At 42.9% G+C, this 22710-nt stretch overlaps 1 protein-coding gene across 3 annotated transcripts in view; it reads left to right on the forward strand.

Moving 5' to 3' along the window:
• AKAP11 (A-kinase anchoring protein 11) overlaps positions 1–22710 on the forward strand; it is a 245571-nt gene that overhangs the window by 143653 nt on the left and 79208 nt on the right. For all 3 annotated transcript variants that reach the window (XM_085621811.1, XM_085621810.1, XM_085621812.1), the window contains exon 10: positions 8433–8588. In XM_085621811.1, coding sequence (XP_085477937.1) covers positions 8433–8588 — 156 coding nt within the window. The remainder of the gene's footprint in view (positions 1–8432; positions 8589–22710) is intronic.

Raw genomic sequence — 22710 nt, forward strand, 5'->3', positions numbered from 1 at the left:
CCCATTGAAAACAACAGGGCACCCGAGGCCAAAACAGCACTCTGCACCCGGCCGCCCCAATGCCACTGAGCGTGCACTTTTTGTGCCTACTTGGTTCCCCATTTGCCCTTACCTAAACCCTAGGAGCTTGGCTCCCACAACCCCGTGGCCTGCTTGCCACCAGCCACCAACCGGAGCCCCCCTATCCTCCATAGGATAACATTGGGCCTCAACACTCTGCACCCGGCCGCCCTAGTGCCACAGTGCGTCACTAACCCTGGGGGACCCCTGAGTCTTGCCCCAGAACCCTAACTCCAAAGACTGAATACTTACCTCGAAACCGATAACCTGATTTTCCTCATAGGATAACATTGACACTTTTTATCCCAAAAAGTTTCTAAGTGTCGACTTTTGGAAACTAAGAATATTCTTTAAAAATCGCACAAATAACCTAACCGAATTTTCTCAACTGTTTTCAGGAAAGGTCCCAGTGCTGAACCTAGGTGTCCAGCACTGAGTAAGAAAAGTAACTTAGAAGTAACTTACCTGTGAATTGAATTTCCTTCCATAGGATAACATTGGTGTTTTTTTGTGAAAAAAGTTTGTCAACTTTTGAAAAACAAGGATATTCTTTAAAAATCGTACAAACTACAAAAACATAATTACTTACCTGTTTTAAGTAGATGTCCCAGTGCTGAATCTAGGAGACCAGCACTGGATTACAAAAGTAACGCGAAAGTAATTTACCTGCAATTTACAGGAAAAGCCTATGTATTTCAATGTACTGGTACAAAAAGTTTCTAAATGTGGACTTTTGAAATCTGAAAATATTCTTTAAAATTCGTACAAACTACGAATACGTAATTACTTACCTGTTTTAAGTAAGTGTCCCAGTGCTGAACCTAGGAGTCCAGCATTGGATTACAAAAGTAATGCAAAAGTAATTTTACATGCATTTACTTTAAAAAGCCATTAATTTCAATGTACTACATTTACTAAGTATTGCAACCTACTGCATCCCCTGTAAATCAAATCAAGTACAATCTTCATTGCTTTTTAAAACTGTTGACAACAAGTAACTTATTACTGAAAAGAATTGAATGCTTACCTGTATCTGGTTTACTTGGTTCTAATAAAATAACAGTATATTTTTTTATACAAAAACAATTGGCCTAGAATTCAGTCCTTAAGTGTGTGAATTTGCTGACTGAGGGTGTACCTCAAATGCTTAACACTGTCCTCTGATACTGCCTTACTCCTCGACCAAGCTACCACTTTGGAGAGTAAGGTTCTATCTAACTTTAACCTCTGCCTACCTCTGGAGACCCTTGGACTCTATACACACTGAACCTCACTTTGGTGCAGTATATATGGAGCCAGTTTCTTACAACCTTGACCATACGAAAGAGTTCCGGGTGGACGACCAACTGTTCGTGGGCCTTGTGGGAGATATGAAAGGTCTTGCAGTGCACAAGAGTACTATCTCATGTTGGGTTGTCCTCTGGATCAAGATTCTTTATGCTCTGCCAAAAAAGCTTCCTCCTGAAGGCTTAAGAGCTCATTCTGCCAGAGCTATGGCTGCACCCACAGTGTTGCAATGTGGTGTTCCATTCCTGTACATTTGTCAGGCAGCAACTTGGGCATCTCTGCACACGTTTACCAAGCATTACTACTTCGACAGTCAAGTCTGCAGGGACGGCCTTATTTGCCTTTCTGTCTTGCAGGATTTTCTGTTCTAAACTTGTCTGCAGTCCCTCCTCCAGTGAAGGTATTGCTTGGATATCTTCACCCAGAGAATGTTTGTAAGCGGGAATTTTTCTTCTAGGTCTCATCAACGTCATTTTGAGAACAGAAAATGAATTTGCTTTAACACAAACATTGGGCATGAATTTCATGTATGGCCAAAAATCGTAAGTTCAAACATTGTTACACATTTTCCTAATATAAGCTTCATCCATCCATCCATCCATCCGTCCGTCCGTCCCTCCCTCCCTCCCTCCCTCATATTTTTTAACTCTATAATCCCACAGAAACTCACTGGTTATAGTTATATCAAGCAACTATGACTTGCGCCCCCGTCATGCACAGCTTTCTCATCAATAATTTCATTACAAATGTTGCAATGATATTATCGATGATGTCATAGAAGATGTCATGAGTGAAATAATATGTGGAGTAATTAGCAGTGCATGGCGAGAGCACAAGTTATAGTTACTTGAGATCACTATGACTAGTGAATTTCTGTGTTTTTTAGAGTTAAAAATATTACGTTGTTGGTGAACATGTCACCTAATTATAACATTATTTTAGCCTTTGTTTTTTTCAGTGAATGCCTAGCTTTTTTTAACATAAAGTAATATTTTTAATACCATACATAAAGCCAACCCATGGCACACACGGCCAGCTGTCCTGGCTAACCCCCGGCTGAAATCTAATGGGCCGAATTCTAAGGGAGGGGGAAATGTGGCTCCACTTCCTAAGCCTTATCAGACCCTGGGCACCCCTGCTGGTGGGAAATGTACATATTTGCTCCAGTTTGTTGGGAGATTTACAAATACTCCCACCAGACGGGAGCAAGCATATCTCTGTCCGCGAATGTTGCGGGCAGGCAAACTACTGCTCGCCGGTACATAGTAACTGATGAGGCCTTGGGGAATGGGTTCCCCGGGACTTTTTAGGCCTGGGGAGGGGGACCGCGTGGCCACCTCCACTGTTATTTACATTTCGACCCTGGGGATGAAGCCCCCGGGGCCTAATTAGCCTCGGGGTTGGGACTGTGCACCCCCTCTCTTTATTTAATTACTTAGCCTCAGGAGATGGGGTTCCTGTGGCCTTTCTGGGCTCGGGGAGGGGGGATTATGCAGCCCCTCTTTATTTTATGGCAGCTTTAGGGGATGGGCTCCCCTGGGCCTCCCAAAGGCTTGAGCATATCTCCCCCCCTAAAATGATTAAGTTCATGTTTTTCCCCAGGACCTGGCCTACATGGGGTTATTTTTTTTAAAAGACGCACAGTAGCCCTTGTTTTCTTTAGATTTTTTAGGTTGAGCCTAGAGGCAGCGTGCATGCGTTGCTCTGCGAGGCCTGCTGTAATCCCTCTGTGGATTTGAACACGCCCACCACTTTTAATTGGTTGCTTGGTCCGCCTTTATAAATGTATGTGTTTTCATTCATGAATAGAGTACATTTGTCCCGCCTTGTGGCTGTCTTGTTTCCGTTCTGCGGGCTGCCCCTGCTACATGGATCCTTTTGATATGGGCCATATGTTTTGGTACACACATCACTTTTTCTTTTGCAACTTTCCTGTTTCACTTTGCTCCCCCCTTGTCATTGTTCACTTTGCTACTGCCCCCTCCGTTGTCCTATTCCCCGCCCCCTCCCGTTGTCTGTGTTGATTTTTTTTCCGCCCTCCTCCCGCGGTACTTTCTGTTGCCTCCCTCCCCCCCTTTGCCGTTGTCCGTGGTGTCTTTGTTCACGCTCCCCTCCCGTTGTCCGGGTTGCCTTTCTTCCTGCCGTACTTCTTTTGCCTTGCTTCCCGCCCCCCTCCGATGATCACCTGTGAACCGCTCAGCTGTAACTGCCTTCTGCTTCTTAGTAAGAAACCGACTCCACAGTACACAGTAAACAGGGCGGGCTGGTCAGCTTGATTCTCATGTCTCATGCTTAGCCTTCAGCTGTAATTAAAAACTGGTAAGGAAATGTCTACAGATTCAAAGTTTACTGTATGCCAGTTTCATTTACACTAAACCTGAATGCCGTTGATCTTAAATGTGTAGCCGCTAACAAAACTTACGGCTCTTTAATTATGTAATTGACTCTGTGGTGTGCTGCAATTTTCGAGTAGTGTTATCTGTAAACAATTAGTGTCTGCCAGTTGTCTTTCGTTGAAACCAGTTTTCTCCAGCTTCAAAAGGTGGAGATTCTATATCGTGTGAACGTTAAAATCAAATGTCTGCAGTATGATACTATGGAAAAACACGCATTAACACATTTAGGGAAGACCTTTAGCTTCATAGAATTAATTGAACTTCATTAATAACACAAAATGGTTAAATGTACACTTTTTCTATTTCACATTTGATGACAAACAATTAGCTCGGATCGATGTATTCAAATTCAAAGGAACCTGGTCTTGGTGAAAGTGATTATTTGCTGAGACGTGGACTATATGGTCTACACTAAGGGTTAACTAGTAAGGCACGAATATGTAGATTAATCAGTTCAGTTATGAGTTTCAGACATAGCTTTTAATGATTAATGTCATGATGGGTCTCAACCCACATTCTATACCAGCAAGCAAGCAAAGTCGCATTCCACAGTTTTATTGTTGCAGATTCATGGTTTTGTGAAGATTAGTTTATTTCTTCTTCATAGCTGCCAAGGTTTCAGATTGCTTTGTGTGGCATTTTCATAAATTCTGTGCAATTTTGAGTGACATTCAACAACTATGAGTGACACCGTCTCTTGAGCAAAAATCAAGCAATGAAGATGAGGGAGAGATATAAATATTAGAGATTACACCTATTTGAGCAGCCAGAAACTCTAAGATCTCAAACCGCTGCAAAGCACCAGTGATGCTGGGAAATTCCATCTGTAGCGGGCTCTGCATGAGGCCGTTATTGTACAGATGCAGTACTCCTACCGGCGCCCACCCACTCCTCTAGTGGTTATCAATGCTGTGGGCCTCAGTCAGTGAGCACCTCTTAGTGCTGTGGGCCTCAGTCAGTGAGCACCTCGTCAGCTTCAGTGCTCCCAGGCCCCACGTAGCTCCAGCGTGCTCATCAGGCGGTTATGCCTATTTTTGGGTGAATTTTCATGTAGCATGTCGTGATTCCTCCACAGCCCTAAAGGCCCGTATGCTTCCCCAGGCCATGATCATGTCTTTGTGGTTGCAGGCCCACGGCCACTGCAAGCAGGGAGGGGGGCAGGCTCTGGTGCTGTTACTGTGAGGGGGGCGCACCCCGGGCTCGCCACAACCCCAGAAAGCGTTCCAGGACATTGTGGTGAGTGGTCCCCAGGCGGCACCCGCTAGCATTTTCAGTGTAAGCGGAGCCTAGGGCAGCGAGGAAATAGTGCTGCCCTCTGCCCGTCTCAGGTCGCCTCCTCCGGGTGTGCACACTGCATTGCGGCCATGTCAGAAGTCTTGCACACCTTTGATTGCGGATCACCACACTGAAATGTGTTAGTCTCACGCCTGATGCGCGGCACTTGGCAGACATGCTTCTTTTTGAAACGCTCCTTGAACTGGGTCGTGTTACCTGAATAACTTGATAACCGTGATCCTTTTTAATCGTAAATCTGTTCTAGACTTACTTATGTTGCCTTATTCTGCCATCTAGTGGTCATTGGCAAAATCGAGTTTAGAACGGACCAAGTGGTATAATATAAAAGGTAGCCGAGATTTGAGAAAATTGCTACACTGGAGCATGGATTGGATTACGGAGTTTTCTTCTTGGACAACACAGTGGAACTCTTTACTTGGCGCGCGGTGCCTAGTGTACATCCTTCTCTGCAAGGTGTCTGCATGCTCTTTAATAAATACGTGGAAGCCATGACACATTTGAAATTAACAATTTAGTTGAGCTGTAGAGATTTCATCCATTGCTCCCAGCTCAGATCCACTTTCTCCTCATTTAAAGTTAGCAAAAACTCGTAGGAAATGTGTGCCATAATGTTGAAAACAAAATTGCTCATCGTAGTTTGCAGTATTTAAATACAGATCTTCAGTATCAAATGCAGCATAATATTTTAAATCAGAAAACAGTGCTTCTATTGCTTGTACATCCCATCATGCAGTGTTAATATATGCCATCTACCTTTTATGCGTGTGGTTAGTGAGGTCAGACAGTCAAAACAGTTATGTTTATTTAGACCATGGTCTATTCAAACCACCATAAATACAATCATCTCATAGTACATACAATAAATACTCGAGAACATAATGTGTCCGCATTGGCACAGTTGACATGGCAAAGGTCTTAGCAAAGCATCTCACTGTGGTAGACAGTGCCTTTGCTGACCTGTTAAGCTGGTTGCACCAACACTTGCATGAATGGGAGATGAATCCCAAAGTACTTCAACAGTACTTTCAGAAAAGGGGATGCCTACAGCCGAAGCTATTTGCAAAAAATAGAAAACACAAAATTCCCAAGCTTCACCTTCAGGCTCCCATAACCACAGTCCTTGGCCATTGCTCTGTAGATGTATGGATGAACTGGTCCAGAATAATTTCCTATGCTTTTCTTCAACTATATCTAATCTCCTATTTAAAAATGAAGATGAGACATCGTCCATGACAGTCATTCTCATAGTTTGGATGTGGGTAAGACAACCATGAAACCCGGTACTACTGGACATGTTAATCCACCCACACAAGAAGTTACTCCTAAAAGCTGACTTTCTAACTTGGCATCAGGGGCAACTAAGACATCAAATCTCAAATAAATTAATCTTGCAGTTTGACACCTGAGATCTTGGAGTTTGTTTATTTGCTACTTCCAGAGAAGTGTATGCTTGTTTTATAAGAAATTAGCAGGCCTACCACACAAGACTGCTATGCCGCAGAATGGAAACTATTTCATCATGATTGATCCCAACCTCTGCAAGCAAAGGAACTATACATTTTCTAATATCTGTTACTTTTATGGAATTCTCTGCTAGCATAAAAGTATATTAGTCGTCATTTTCCAGCTCTTGAGGCATTACACTCTTGCCAGATGCAGTACCATTCATGGAATTCTCACGGAAAGAAGTATTTCCAGTATCAGTCACTTCATTGTCCAGAGTTGAATAAATTGCAGATGTTCACGTTCAAGAAGCCTTGTGTCCAAGTTCATTGATATCGAGTCACCCTGATGACCAATCCGCACATCCTTCTTATTCCATGTGAATCAGACCATTGGCTTTCCTTGCCCTCAGTCAGTGGCAGAAAAAAGCATTGCAAATGTTGGGCATAAGGAGGGCTCTATTCTATTAAACTGACTGAAGTAAATTTGTTTGCAAGACAAGCTCTTTGTTGCTTTTGCAAAACACCACTTGGGAAACCCAGTCTCCAAGTCAGACCTTTCATGATGGATGGTAAAGTGTATTCAGGTATACTGTGCCAAAGCAAAACATATTCTTCTGACTGTGCCTCGAGTGAATCCTACTTGTAAGAAAGGAGCCGCTATGGCCTTCTGGAGAAACATACCACTTGCAGACACCTAAAGCCTGCACACTTCCGCAAGGCATTATTGTGTGGACCTTCAACATCCGCTCGCAAGCTGACTTTTTTGTGGGAGACCTCTGATTTATTTTCAATCAATGCAAAGCATGTTAGCTACAGCTACAAATACTACAAATGGAAAAATGTTGCTTCCCTTGTTTTTCACTATTTTTAGCTTTTAGTGCTGTAGATTCACGTCTCTTACCTCCATGGAAGCAAGTTCAAGTCTCAGGTTACATACACTATAAATTCTTTCACACTGCACCTGTTGACATCTACTATCCTTCTTTGCTTCTCTCCACTTACTTTCGCTCTCTCGAAGGGGAACATCCATCTGAAATGTAGTGTGTTCTTGTGAAATGTGGGTTTTTGAGGAGGGATATATAAGTCACTTTGAAAATGAAAAAAGCAACCTGCAGCATCCACCTCCGACATTAGATAGCAGGAGTATGCAAAACATGAGAATCTACAGCACTGCAAGCTGCAAACAGATTTTTGCAGGGTAGGTAATATTTTCCTTTTACTAGATACACCTCGTTCCTATGTCTGACCTTTCATAATCTTTGAAGCTATAAATAGTAATCATCAGTGTAACACATTTTGTTTTCTCCCTCTCTTCTAATTTCTTTCCAACCTTCGATAAGTTCATTCTTTTATTCCTTCTCCTCTGTCTTTTTGTTTGTTTGCCAACTAACTGTGGTCAGAGTACATTCTTCTTTATTACATACTCGTATTGTAAAGACTGAGGTGAGGAAGATTAAAGAGGGGGGTAGTGTTTACAGGTAATCTTCATTGCTCCAAGTCATAGTCTTCTCTTAGTGGAAGTGGAAGGGTCACAGTAAATGGACTAGGTGTATTTACTGAAAGTAGGTTAGGTAATTCTGGTCTGATAAACTATGCAAATCTCTTGTTTTATGAACCCTGAAAAGGAAGAGGACTCGGAGTAATGAGGGGAATTGGTGAGTAATTGGAGCATTACAGGTAAGTAATATTTTCCAGGTCTTCGTTACCTGTAGCTCAACAATTCCTAAACCCCTTCATCACCCTTTAAAATACATGGTTACGTTAAATTCAGCTTCTGTAATAACTGCAGACATCTTCTTTCATCTGAATGTAAACATGCTGATGCCTTTAATCTGCAATTTCCAATAAATAAATAAGTAAATAATTAAATGCTGCAAGAACAGACTGGCTATTTAATTCACAACAAATTGTTCAAACTAACACACAGTATACTCTGGTCTTTGCTTAGCTCCTTTGGTAAAGAGGTATTCCAGTTGGGTGATTCTGCTCCAAACCAGCAGTTGAGTTTAAGTGTTGGTGATGACAGCACTGGCAGCTGGTCTAATCTTAGTTTCGAAGATGAGCATCCAGATGAAAGCAGCAGTTTTCTTCATCTTAGCGACAGGTGAGTGAGTGTGCTCTCAGCTAAAGTCTAAATGCTGATTAGGAATTGTCCTGTCACTTTTTGAGACCTTCTCAGCAATTGCTTCATGTGCCAAAGTATTTGGATAGGAACACGGCTAAACAATCAATCTCAGCAAAGTAAATATCACTTTAATGTATGTTCACCTTAATTTTGTAGATATTTTATATGGATATGGAATACTTGGAAGATCTTTATATTATGTAAACCCAAAACCCATTGATAATCTGATGAGTGAATTGTTTTTGTTGTTGTAGTTTTTTTAATGCTATATCCATTGTTCCCGACGTCCATTATGAAACGTCTGATTGATAAAACGACTGTGGCATAACAAAAGCGCATCAGCACTCAAATGAGGAAGCACCATATGTCACAATTAGTATGCTATTGAACTTTTGAATCAGTATGTTAGTAACAATTAAAGATCCATCAAAATATGGTTACATTTACTCTGAATTCTGCTTCGTAGTTATTACTGGTTGTTTTTAATGACAATATTGCATTTTTTGGGATGTGTAGATGGTGTATCTCCACTACATAACATCCAAAAATCATCTGTACATTGCATGCACTGCATCTTAGGTAAGTTCTAATACTATTTACATCAGAGGTCAATGTATTGCAGCATAGGTTACATTGCAATGTGTGTGCGCTTTTGTGTGTGTGTATATATATATATGTGGGTGTGTGTGTATATATATATATATATATATATATATCAGTTCCCTTCCCATCCAAAAAGAGTGCCTGCACTCCAGTAGGGATCTAGAGATGTCATTTATTACTCCACACAGTAACGTGTTTCGGTAAAAACTGCTTTTGTCAAACTAAGTTGCCCATTTCCCCTGGAAGCAATTATGCAAGCAAAAGTGCCAGATGTATGTAAAACAAGCATTTGCAATGCAATTTGTCTCGCCTTTGGGATCTAATATGTATTTAGCTATGTAGCACATTAGCCTGGGTGCTGAAACATCTACTGTTCTTTAACATGGAGGGAAAGTAAGCACCAAACTGCTTGACACACCAGGTATTGGAACACATTGAGAGAAACATTGCCTTTCAGTGGAAAATGGTATAGTCCAAAGCTCTGGTTTTAATATAAAAGTACGGCCTTCGGTGGTCATATCACTAAAAATACTAGATTTGAAAAAGATATTATTGTCTACGGGTGCTCGTGGAAGACAATTTCTATGGACTGGAATCTAGAGAATGCTAAAATGATTCTGGTATTTTACTGAGCTCTGCTGGCCATTTTCTATCAAGAAAGTTAAATAGAGGCAGTTGCCAGAAAATAAAAAAATAAAGTCCCTCAGCAGAAAGCAGTTCTGGTGTTTTACTGACCTCTGCTGGTCGTTTTCTATCAAGACAGTTAAAAAGAGGCAGTTGAACAGAAAAAAAGTCCCTAAGCGGAAGCAGACAAGTCCTAGGGCTGATCTCCAGAGCCCACAAAGTACATACACATATAAGCATATACTAAAGTATATACTTAAGTATATATGCTAAAGTCTATACTAAAGTATATACAAGAGGTTTCGAATGCTCGGCCTGAAAAACGACATGTTCGTCCCAAAACTGAGTCTGTCTTTTAAATTCATGTAATTGGCATGACTTCTCACAAAATCAACCCAAAATTAACACATGGTGGTGATTATACAGCAATACGTCACTATTCAATCATACACACAAATGTAAAGAAACTCCATATTCACTTTAAACCACCCATCACCTCATGATTTTATCAGAGACATAGTCACAGAGATGGGTCGTCATAGAGAGAGGACTCCCTATTTCCCATTTACCAAATTGATTATAGTCTGTGTAGAGTATGTAATTGCAAACTATTGGTAAGCCTATATTTATAATTTCATACTCGTTAGGGATACTTCACTTATTGAATTACAGACAAATGAGAATTGGTTCAGAATTAATATGGAGTTTATTTACCTTTGTGTATAAGATTGATTTGGGACGAACGTGCGGTCTTTCTTTGGCACTTTGCTTCTATAATTGTTTTGAGGGAAAATGGGCATCTCTGTTTGGCAAAAGCCAGCGATGAGTGAAGATACATGAGCACAGCTGCAGAGGTGCACAACAGCTCCAGAACGATACTGACAAAAAGGAATCTAAATTGAGCAAGCACAATCTGAAATCAAAATCCCTCTTTCAGGAAACAGAGGGCTCCATGGACATAATAAGCAATAAGGAAAGCAATGATGGGTGCACAGCCGCCAAATTAGATGGAAGAAGTATGAGAAATTGGCAAAAACTGATTAGTACGTGATGGGAAATAAGATCACTCAAGAAATACTTTGTGGTACCCTCTTATTAAAACGCGGATTCACGATTATTGGAGGAGTGTTTGTCTCTAATGAAGAGAACGTCTGTGAGGATGATGGATCAGCTTATCAAATATACCAAAAGGTGTCATAGAGACTGAAAAGCTAATAATCACATGAAAGACATAGTTGGTTTCCTGGATGAATATGAACAGCACATAACATTAAGGAAAAAGAGAAAATTGGTAAGGGACAAATGACTATCTCCAAGATCATTTACTGATCTTTTGAAAGCAATATGATGGTCTGAGAAAAGCAACACAAACAGCATCAGCACAGCAGCAACAAGAACAACTGCTGACAGAAACAAGCTCAGAAGTAAGATCTGATTCAGATATGTTGGAAGGTGGCAGAGGAGTAACACAAACGCACAACACTACTTTTTTAGACAAATTTAATCTGCTTAACTGGTGCAGGTATCCCCAGATGGGCCACAAAAAACGAAAAAATTGAAAGAACAACAGGAAATGGAAGAGAATGATACGGGGGCATGTGCAATATCGCTGAAAGAACAGTACATGGGAAGAGAAGGATGAAAACAAGAGCAAGCAATAAGTTGAAATTGTGAGTGAGAACAGCAAGACAGTTATACATTTAAATTGCAGTTTCTTGACTGATCTAGACAGATTGTTGTTGGAATTTAGCCTGTCCTGCTGTCCAGTTGCCACTTTTAATTGTTTTAAATTTTTTTTTTTTTACAACCAGGATAGATTTCTTCCTGTCATTAGAAAATTGAAATTATTCAAGAACCGTAGACTCGTGTGTAAGAATACACCACATAATGTGAAGGGTACATTTGACAATGATCTGTGTATCATTGATGCTGAAGATTATATATTTTGAATATTTTGGAAAGTACTGATTTTGAGGCCCTCGGTAAATGGGAGACCTTGCTGAAAATGGGCATGTAAGTAGATGCCAGCCACAGTAGTGGTTTTAAGGTTAACTCTAGGTTGTGCCCAACCCTGCTGCTTGGTAGCTTTTAAGAGTTAATTATCCGAGAACTAGAGAACCTGAAGAGAGAGACACAGGCTGTTAAGGGGCCAATATACAGTAACCTCCATGATGCACAATGGAAGGCCATTTAGATAGGCTGACACAGGGATTGTTATCAAATCCTCTGATAAACAGGAGGATGTGGTCCTCTGGGCCATAGAAGACTACAGAACAAAGGCAAATAGACAACTACACAAATTAGGAGGTTATCAGGCAATTGAGAGGGAAGTGTACAACATTACCACTAAGAGGTATCTTGATCTTCTGAGTGAAAGAAAGGACAGAGGTATAATAGACCACGAGGTGTGCAGGTACCTTAGATATGATCATCCGGTATAACCATGCTTTTATGTGCTACCAAAAGTACATAATAGCCTGGGGAAGCCACCAGGATGATCCATAGTTTCATCAAGTGTTAGCATGTGGGAGAAAAATGCCATATACTTATATAATTTCCTGCTACATTTTGAACTGGACAGGATATTGCAGGGTCAGTGCAGACATTGCAAAAAGGATTAGTGGGATACATTGAGAACAAGACTTCCTGATGATAATCCTGGATGTATCCTCCCTGCATGTAGACATCTATTAAGGGGCAGACTATTAAAAATGTTTGACCACACTAACATTTCAGACAGAAAGAACAGTGATTGGCACCTACTTCACCCCCGATATGCTAATCTCTTTATGGGCTGGTGGGAGGAGCAGGCAGCCTAGGCTGAAGAGAACACACATACACCGACCACAGATTTATGTGGATATGATATATTGATTACCTATTCCTGGTTTGGAAGGGGAATAACAAAAGTGCAGAGACAGTCATTGGTATCCTACAGAACTATAATTTGAATTTATTATTCACTAAATGCATCAGCTCCGAAAGAGCAGACTTCCTGGACAAAGAGAAGTTTGGAGATAGCTAGATATCAGCCTGCTCTGCAAATCTGCAGCAAGAAACAGTCTTCTATATGCTACAAGTCACCATCCACCTAAACTCAAGTGGACTATCCCCTACGGGGAGTACATTCTTGTTAAGAGAAATTTCAGCATGCCTGAGCTCTATAGTAGAGAAGAGAAATCTGTTACATAAAATTTCTAGCAATTGGGTATCCCCAGTCACATTGTCCAACTAATGTTGTCAGGTTATGACCGTCTGTGCTAGTATCCTTGTTGATGCTGCGGTGTTTCAAGTTATCCTGCACCCCGCCCCCTCAAGAGTGTACCTGTTCATCCAACTTTATCTAATTTCCAAGCCAAACCATGTCGGCGCTTTGTGGTTTCATGGAGCCTTGTGTTAAGACATCTTCCATGGTGGGTCACATGGGTCTCCTTGAGGATGCAGATGCATCTAGGTTCCTAATGTGATCAGGAGGCAGCCCACAAGTCAGCCTTGAGCTAGGTCTCCCTGGAGTCATGACACTGTACTTTTGGGCTGGAGCTACCATCTTGGTCTCCATTGCACTCTTTACTATCTGCCAGCATGCTGGATTTGAAGGCAGTCTACCTAGATTTGAAATGTGAGACTTGATCTTCACCACACCACCACGCATTGTTTCAGTTTATAACAAGATCAAGGGCTTCGGCTTGCTCCAGCTCACCCGATAAGCCATTGATCTCCTGAGCAGAGCTTTAGCTTGGCACGTGTGCCTCTCTGTGGCCTGTTTAGTTGGAACATGCAGGTCAACCACCTGAATATACTAACCTGCCTACCCCAGGACTAGGAGTAAAATACTAGGTTGTCTTACTGCATTTCAGGAGTTGGAGCACTCTAACAGTGGAACTGTTTGATTATATCCACAATTGCAAGTTTGCTGTTTTTGCTTTCTAGAAAGGCAAAACCCCACTTCTAAAGCATGGTATGTTGTCTTTTCAGACCTTCATCTAATTTCAAGGTCATTTGAAATTAATACATTCACGTGTTGCTCTGTGACCCTGGGTCCCTCTATCTTCTCACAGGTTTTGGCTCTACATCTTGAGCTACTGGGCAGCAATGGATCCTTTACATCTTATGAACAGAGTAGAACCCTTCTCACAACGGGAGTGCTTGCTGATGCACACTTGACTTTAATGACTCTGTGGCCTGTACCGGTTATCTATCATACATACTTTTGGCCTTTTTGTATATTACCCGGGGGAGCTCATCACATTCTGCAGCGAGGCCCCATAATGTTGTGTAACTGTACTGGCCTGGAGCAAGCCAGCAGCTTTACTTTCTATGCACTGGAGAATGGCTTTTATTTTATCTCCCAATGGGCAAGATTGGTTGTGCAAGTGGACCTCTGCAAATCCTGCTTTGCATCCCTAGGGACCGGCATGTATTCGGGCTCTTAAGGTTTTCTCTTCAAAGCTTCTATTTGAGGAGCGGTTCCGTGTTTTCCCTCCATTTTAAAGCCATGCTCTTTAATTCTTTCAGTGTTACTGACTGGCCTTTTGCACCATTATCCACAAGTGGACTTCAGTGGGTTACCTGTGAAAGTTGTATTCTTGTTATTTCTATTCTGAGTGGTGAGTTACAGACTCCTTTCAGTCCAAGTGTGTATGCACACAATACGAGAATACGAGCATCCCTAACAAGACGAAGTAACAATACTTAGTGAACATAGTGCCTCACAACTCACCCAATAAATACAGTTAACAAGTACCATTGGCAGTAAAAGAAGAAAAGAAGAGGTCAGTAAAGAGAAGACGATTGCAGGAGGCAGAGAATAGATGCATGGCCAAGAGAATGGAAATGGCTTAAGAGTGTGAGAGTTCGAGCCAGTGTGGAATCTTTAGCATATCAGAGGAGAGGAGAAGACGGAGAAAGAGAAGTGCAGAGAAGAAAATATATTCATCTTCACTGAAGATATAGTTTAAAATTACATGTTTACAAATTTTTTCACAACAGCATTAGAGTCTCGGCATGTTTGAAGTTATTTGGGAAGGAATTTCATAAGGAAGGTGCAGTGCCAGTGTAGGCTTGAGTTAACACTATTGTGAAGGCTTCCTGGGTTTGTGTTGTCACTGAATGACTTCAGAGGAAAGCACAGAGGTTGCTTTCGACATATTGCTTTAAATGTAATGCATGTTAATTTGAACTTTGTCCTCGCTTCAAGAGGGAGCCAGAGTAAGCCTCTTACAACAAGGGTAATGTGCTCATACTTCCTTGTGCTTGATACATAGGTTGTTAGATCTAAAGTGGAAAAAGGGAGAATACTCACCTGCTACCTGTTAGGTTTGTTCTTTAAATCAGCTCAGACAGTCCAGGGCATCAATAGAACTGACAAATGTGACCACAGAGAATTGAAATGGGAGGCCATTTAGTTAAAAGTAGCATTGTCAGCAGTTGCCAAAAAGTCAGACATTCACATAAGGCCAGAAATCAAATGTCAGTGCACACAAACCCCCGAAGAATGCAGTGCACCATAAAATGACAGTTTGTAATGAAAAGACTCAGAGACAACATGGTAATCGCACAGGGTGGTAGAGAAAATTAGCGGTGCTCAGAACAATTGATGCACCCTTACTTAGTGGGGCATACCTCTGTTTTCGTAGCTGAAGGGCTGAAGTGCTGTGCAGACCAGCTTTTTCCCCGGACTGTGGGTTGCGACCCACTGATGGGTTGTGAGCTGAGTTTTGGTGGTTATGTGACAATCTTGCTGGTGTAAGGGAGTCTGAAAGGAAAGGCGCAACACATAACAATGTATACCTTTAGCAGATTGGAAAGCAAAAATTAAAAATAAAATGTCGTTCTGAAATGTGATGGAAAAAAAGTTTTTATAGGATCAAAGCAAATCAAGACAGTGTTGATGATGCGCAAATGATAAATATTCACTGAAGCCCTATTTCCACACATTATCGTTTATGTGTAATATAGTTTTATCAATACAATGTATGTCGGTGCAAATTTAGTGGAAATTTCCATTGCAAAATGTGCTGTCTCTAAATGGTAGTGGGCTACCCACACAATGCTTTACATTAAAAAATCGACCCCCCCCATGACCATTAAAACTAAGCGGGTTGAAAAAGTTTGGTGATCTAAAAATTGGGTCGTGGTTTGGAAAGCACTAGTGTAGAGCCAAGGAAATTCTGCATTTCAGCTGGCGTGGATTTAAAAACACTGAGACGCTTGGCATGGTCAAAGTGTGCTTAGTGTAAGGAAGCAAGGTGCTTATAGGAAATGCAGTCCCAGGGATATCGCTGTGCCATGTGGATATATCAGAAGGTAAACAGACCAGATATTATGCCATTTGTACACAAATGGTGCATTTAAATGGAGTCTCATAAAAATGAATAGTGTCAGAAAAAGAATATGGCCAAGGCATTAGTAAAGGGTACAGACGCGTTTGTGAACTGGGCCATTGTGCAGAAGTGAGCCTGACCACAAATGCTCCTGCAAGCACGATTTGAGGTAAAATTAACATAGCTGCCACAGGGCAGTGTGCGTATGGGAAATGTAGTCCCAAATCAAAGCACAATGCATATATTTATGAGATAGGAACTGGGTTGTGAAAAGCAAAAACTCGATCAATCGAGTCAGGTCACTCAGATTAGTTCATATGTGGTGTATCTGGCTAGTGTATACAAGGAGTTTCAGAGGAGAAAATGGTGTTGTGTTAGACATATAACAAGATATAAAGAGGAAACATATGTGTAATCTGGGCAGTGTAAGGAATGATCCACGACATAAGTGCTCCAGCAAGATTAGTTTAAGGTAAAGTACACAAAGCCTAGCGATAGGTGAGCATGATAATAATGGCCACGAATACTACATGGAGGAAAATCATGAGTGAAGGAATATGGAATCTCTTGAAGGCTGATAGAGATTCTAACTGCAGATTCCTCACATTGCGAATATCCCCAGACGTCAGACTCCCGACTGTATCCAGAAACTTTGGTAGCAGTTCCCCCCCTGTACCGGTAGGTGGCTCCGTGGTAGATCCGTCCTGCCTTGGATATGGCATCAGGCCTCTATGCATGTGCCACCTTCGCACCCTGACGTCAGGTACTTTCTTATTGCACCTGTTAACGCAGATCCAGAGCTTCTCAATCCTGTCATACCTGACAGAGTTATTTTCCCTCTAAAACTTAAAAATGTGCAGCATGACACTCCCTAAAACAATAGGGTTCAATGTGTTTCGATAGATGTCAGTTACTGGCCCCCCTGATGTCTCTCCCTGGTGCCTTGACACCAAACATGACTCAAAGTTTTGTGACCGCTGTGCCAAGATGAATAGGAAGGCCATTCAAGACAGAGAGTCCAAACTTGCCATTGCCAAACTCAGTAAGTTGAAGAACCAAACTCGGTCTAAGTCACGACTGCGATCTTGTTCTCGCTCCTAAGGTCCTTCTTAGGACCTATCCTTGCCCAAGTCAAAGGGCTCGGGTAAGTCGAGTAGCTCTCCTAAAAACACATAGCAAATCGAAGCACAGATCTTATTTGTCCTGCTACACGCATCATTTGGGGTCGCAGAACACTACAGGCACCTCCATGTCAAGAAGTTGGTCTCCAGGACCGAACTGGGACCTTTCATGGTCCCGAAACAGCCAATCCGCAATGGACAGCGATGCCTCAACAGCTCCATGAGCTTTGCCTGGCAGTAGATAACAGATTTTGTGCCTCTACAGAGCCCTCTGGAGCGTCTTCGGGCCCATGGATCCGAGTTGAATGTCAGCTGAGGTACTGCAGCGGATCTTTCTCCAGCTCTTACCTCTCCACTCAACCTTGCCCCTATGCTGGTCCCTGCTTCAGATCCGGCCTTGCCACCGGTTCAGACTCTGCCTTTGGTGGCAGCACCACATCTGGCACCTCCTGCAGCTTCAAGGCTGATGCCCTTGGCCCCCCTACCGATATCGGGCCCGATGTAACCAACGCCAGGCACGAATCTCATAGTTTTGTCGATTGTGAAATGAATCCACGCAGACACTCAGAACTGGACTATGGTCTACAAGATGATGATCAGAGTGACGATTATCACAATGAGAGAGAAATGTTTGAAGGCCTACATGACGCTAGTGGTCTAGGCACCTCCACAGATAATGATCTGTCCTTACCTAACACGATTATAGCTACAGAAGATTCCGCCCCTTTTTGGCATAGCCAGAATCATGCATCCCTTTCAGTGGGCCAGTGGCAAGACAGCATTAACCAGACGCTGGTGACCCAGAATGTACTTTGACTGAGTGTGCCGTAGGTTCCTGCCAATCGGGTACCCAGGGCCTATGTTCTTTCCCTAAAACTGCATTAAGACAAAACCCAATTGACACTCTTTGGCCACATGTCAGTCCCTTGTAAATGGTACCATAGGTACCCAGGGCACTGTGGCCAGGGCAGGCCTCTTAGGGCGGCAGCACGTATTGCGCCACCCTTAGAGGCCCTGTACCTTTACACACACCCACTGCCATTGCAGGCTGCGTGTTTTGGTGCAGAACAAAGTGAAGAGTCGACATGGCACACATCCCTGTGTGCCATGCCTACAACCCACTGCCCTGGCATAGGTCAGCCACCCCTCTAACTGGGTGCACTATACCAATGGTGAGGGTACAGGTGCATGAGCCCTGTACCCCTACAGTGTCTAAATCAATTCTTAGACATTGTAAGTGCAGTAATGCGATTAAGAGTAAATGGTGCTGGGAGTTTGTCATCACAAACTCCACAGCACCATAATGGCATTACTGAAATCTGGGAAGTTTGGTATCAAACTTCTCAGCTTATTAAACCCACACTCATGCCAGTGTGGGGTTTAGTGAAAAATGCATTCAGAGGGCATCTTAGAGATGCCCCCTGAAAAATGACCTAACTCTAGTGTCCTGGCTGAGTGGCTGCTCTCCAGCTGCCACCACCAGACATGTTTCTGGAGCCCTGGGTCAAGAGGCTACTGCTCTCGGGGGTCTGAAACAATGCACATCCTGGGACGGGGTACCAAGCCTCCTCCCCAGGTTTTTTCAGCTCTCTCCGATGACATCTGAGTCACATTGCAATGACTAATCTTGGACAGTCAGGATGTGGCAAAATACGCTATCAGGTCTGGCGTGAACACAACCAGCTGTCTGGGTAGGGCAGTCTGCACCAGTGTGGTACTAAGGTTCCACACCCAAATACGCTCTAAAGAGTTTTTTTCAAATGTTTAGCAATCTCTCATGGACATACCATTTGATGGTACTTACCTATTTGGAGCAAAGGCAGACTTTGACTTGGAACCTTTCAAAGAGGGCAAGACCACAGCTCACTCTTTGAGCCTAGCTCCTCCAGCACACCAGCTTCCCCTTACCACTCGCATCTTTCGAGGCATCAGAAGGGGGAAACCAGCAGAGATGCCAATTTATGCCTCAACAACAGCAGGCCTTCCAATCGTTTCGAGGTAAAGGCAAGGGAAATGGTCACTAACGTCCAGGCCCCCAGGGACAACACTCAACCCAAATACCAGAGCAGCCGCAAACCCACTTTAATTTGCCCTCAGTGGCACACAATCGCCCAGTAGGAACTTGTGTCACCTTTCACCTCCGCAGTTGGAAGAGCCTCATATCTGACCAATGGGTGCTCTAAATCATAGAGATAGGCTATTCCCTACCCTTCCTGTGTATCCCACTGGACATGCCACCCACACTGCAACACCTCCCAGAGAATGACTTGCCCATACAAACTCCAGGAAGAAGTTCTGGCTCTCTTGGTCAAGGTAGCAATAGAGAGGGTGCTGACATCTGAGATTGGGAATGGTTGCTACTCTCATTATTTTGTGGTGCCCAAAAAAGACAGAGACTTCCATCCCATCCTAGATATTCACCCTCTGAACTTCTTGAGAAGGACACGTTCAAAATGCTCACCCTGGCGCAAGTTCTGTTTGCCCTAGATCCAGGAGACTGGTTGGTGACGCTCAACTCGTAGGATGCTTATTTTCACATCCCAGTTTGGCAATCCCACAGACGATTGTCTGAAGTTACAGGTAGGCCACGAGCATTTCCAGTTCTTATTGCTCATACTTCCACACATGTCCAACTTTTGTTCCTGAGCCACAAGCTATAGTTTTGGAGACTTTCCAGTTTGTGCACAGCATGTGATCTACAGTATGTGCACTACAGCAGCACATGCTGTAAATTGAAAACATTACGTACCTGTAAAAATCAGTTTGTAACTTGTAGTGTTGTAGATTCACATGAAATATCGACCTCTCTGGATGCTAATTCATGGAAACATGTATGGTAACATCATTAATGCAATACATGTTCCTTTTGATGGATACATCTACCTGCAGATTCCTCACCTGTAGAACAATCCCCTGAGCGTTGTCGGCCTGGATCTAGAAATCTTCAAAGCTCTAGAACAGTTAGCAGGGGATGCTGGACTCAGCCGATGCCAGAAGTGACGTGAGGCATTATTCCTGAGGCCAAATAGTGCCCATTTTGGCGCACTGCCGTAGGTTCCCTTTTTCCATGCTTTTGAAGTGATTCAGAGCTCGCTCTCTACTGAGAGTTGTGTGGATTTTCCTCAGAAAAAAATCAACGGTGCAGTATGAAACCAGAGGATGAGATAAAATTACACATTGTTGTTGTTCTCGACCTTGTTCCAGATCGTCTTCTTCATCTGACACAGACGAAAGAAGTTAAAAAACACATAAGGAACACTCAAGAAAGGGTAAGTGTTCAATACCGTCCCAGACTCCCACAGGATCTTCGTCCTCGGAGCCATAGTTGATTCCCTTGGAGTCTAATGATCCAGAGGCCTGATCCTCAGCTGGATCGGATTCCTGACAGTGCTGTTCCAGCCAGATGTTGACTCGGACAGCGCCGTCGCCCTCCAGGACAGGAACGTCTGCGCTGGGATCTCCTTTACATAAACCTCCTCTGTCAGAGGTTTCTGCTCCGGGCACTGACCTGGCAGCATTTCTGAACGCTTTGTTCAGTATTTTTCACAAAAATCAGCTGGAACTCGTGTAGATTCCCTTGGCGCCTCTCTGCATCGGATCGACCACACCAATACTGTCTCCTTCTTTTTCACTGCTACTCAACTGTACTTTTCCTTTATTGATGCCATACCCGGCACCCCCTCAAAAACTCTCTGTGCTGCCTCCACTTATGCTACATCTGGAGACTTTAGCACCTCCTTCACCAATAGATATTCCGCACCATAGATCGCGTACAGAGGCTCAAAGATTAGTTGATGAAGAGAGGTACAGGGAAAGGATGCATTAACTGTTTGCGCCTGATTCCGACCTCATGCCCCATTAGGGAGAAGCTGAGATACTGGATCCTTTTTTAAGTTACTGGATATGGCCTAGATACTGGATAATGGCCTAGATACCTCTCCAGAATTCGAAATTGAGTTTCCTACTGACCGTTTTACTCCGGAGGTTTTGTCACTACATTCTGCTATTCGATTCTTGACTTGTGCCTTCCTGAATTAGATGTTAAATCTAATGCATTAATAGAGATCTTGCTTTCTGCTCACTCAACCTCTGAGACCTTTTGCCTTTTAATGAGGCTTTGATAGACCCTGTTGTAGCACTCTAGGAGAAACCTTGCCTGCCCCCCAGTAAACCAACTAGTGGCCAGACGTTACCGTCCTGTCCCAGGAGACTCTGACTTTTTGTCTGCCGCCCCCTCACCAGAGTGTCTGGTGATTAAAGCTTCCTGCTCTTCAAGCCAGCTTCAAAGAACATTTTTTTCTGAACCAGCAGATAGGGAGTCCAAATGTTTAGAGTCATGGGGAAAGAAAGTATTTACATCTGGCAGAATGTTGTTGAAATCCTTCAACTCAAATTGCTTGTTCGTTCGTTATGTGCATGCCTTAATAGGTATTGTGCAAATGTGGTTACTCATGTTCCTGAAGAACTGCAAAATCCTTTCCAAGAAGTCCTCACGGATGGTCAGAATGATTCTCATCACATTATAACATCGGAGCTAGACACCGCAGATTCAGTAGCCCGCACCCTGGGCACTTCATGAGATACAGCCCTCAGTGGGTCTAACTTGGTCCATGTGTCCGGCCTGCACTCCATCGTGGTTAGCCTGAACTTGTGACATTGTGCCAGGCCCAGCGTGACCAGATGACCACATTTGGCACTTTGGGCTTTTAGGCGGTATACTTACCTTAAAACGTCAAAATTGCATATTTCCAGTTCTGCTAATTGGATTTTTGTCATTTTGATGCCAAATGATTTATAACATTTTTCCTTATTTCTGTAAATCAGTGTTGGATGTTTTTTGTGTTTTCACTTTTTTACTGTTTAAGTTCTGAATAAACACCTGCCTCTAAGTTAAGTCTGACCTCTTTTGTGCCAAGCTACCAGAGGGTTAAGCACAGATAATTTAGTGACTTTTTGTGGTTCACCCTGGCAAGGATTGTAGTTGTTGCTTGAGTAGGGTTTTACCCCCCCGCCCCTCCACCAGCAACTCAGTTTCTCAGTTGTGCACCCCAGTCTCCGCAGCCTCCACCTATAGAATCCTCACCAACCCGCCCGCCTCTCTGTTTGATTTGCATTTTTTGCTACTGCAGTACTTAGACGAAGTCGGTCGCTCCCATCTTCTCGAAAACTTGGAAAGAATGGACGAGAACAAATGTTATGCTATGTCATAATAATTTGTTGAGTGCAAACAAATACTTGAAGGCGTCTAGGCTCTAGCACAGTGGGAGCAAGACATCAAATACAGTTATTTAGGGAAGAGACAGGTTTTTAGGTTCTTTCTGAACAGAGGCAGGTTCGGAAATGACCTGATAGAAAGGGGTAGTGCGTTCCATTCCTTCGCAGTAGAGTTTACAAAACCTCTTCTTCCCCAATTTGTTTTTTTGAACCTAT

This window comes from Triturus cristatus, chromosome 8, assembly GCF_964204655.1.
Source record: "Triturus cristatus chromosome 8, aTriCri1.1, whole genome shotgun sequence".
Taxonomy (NCBI): Eukaryota; Metazoa; Chordata; class Amphibia; order Caudata; family Salamandridae; genus Triturus; species Triturus cristatus.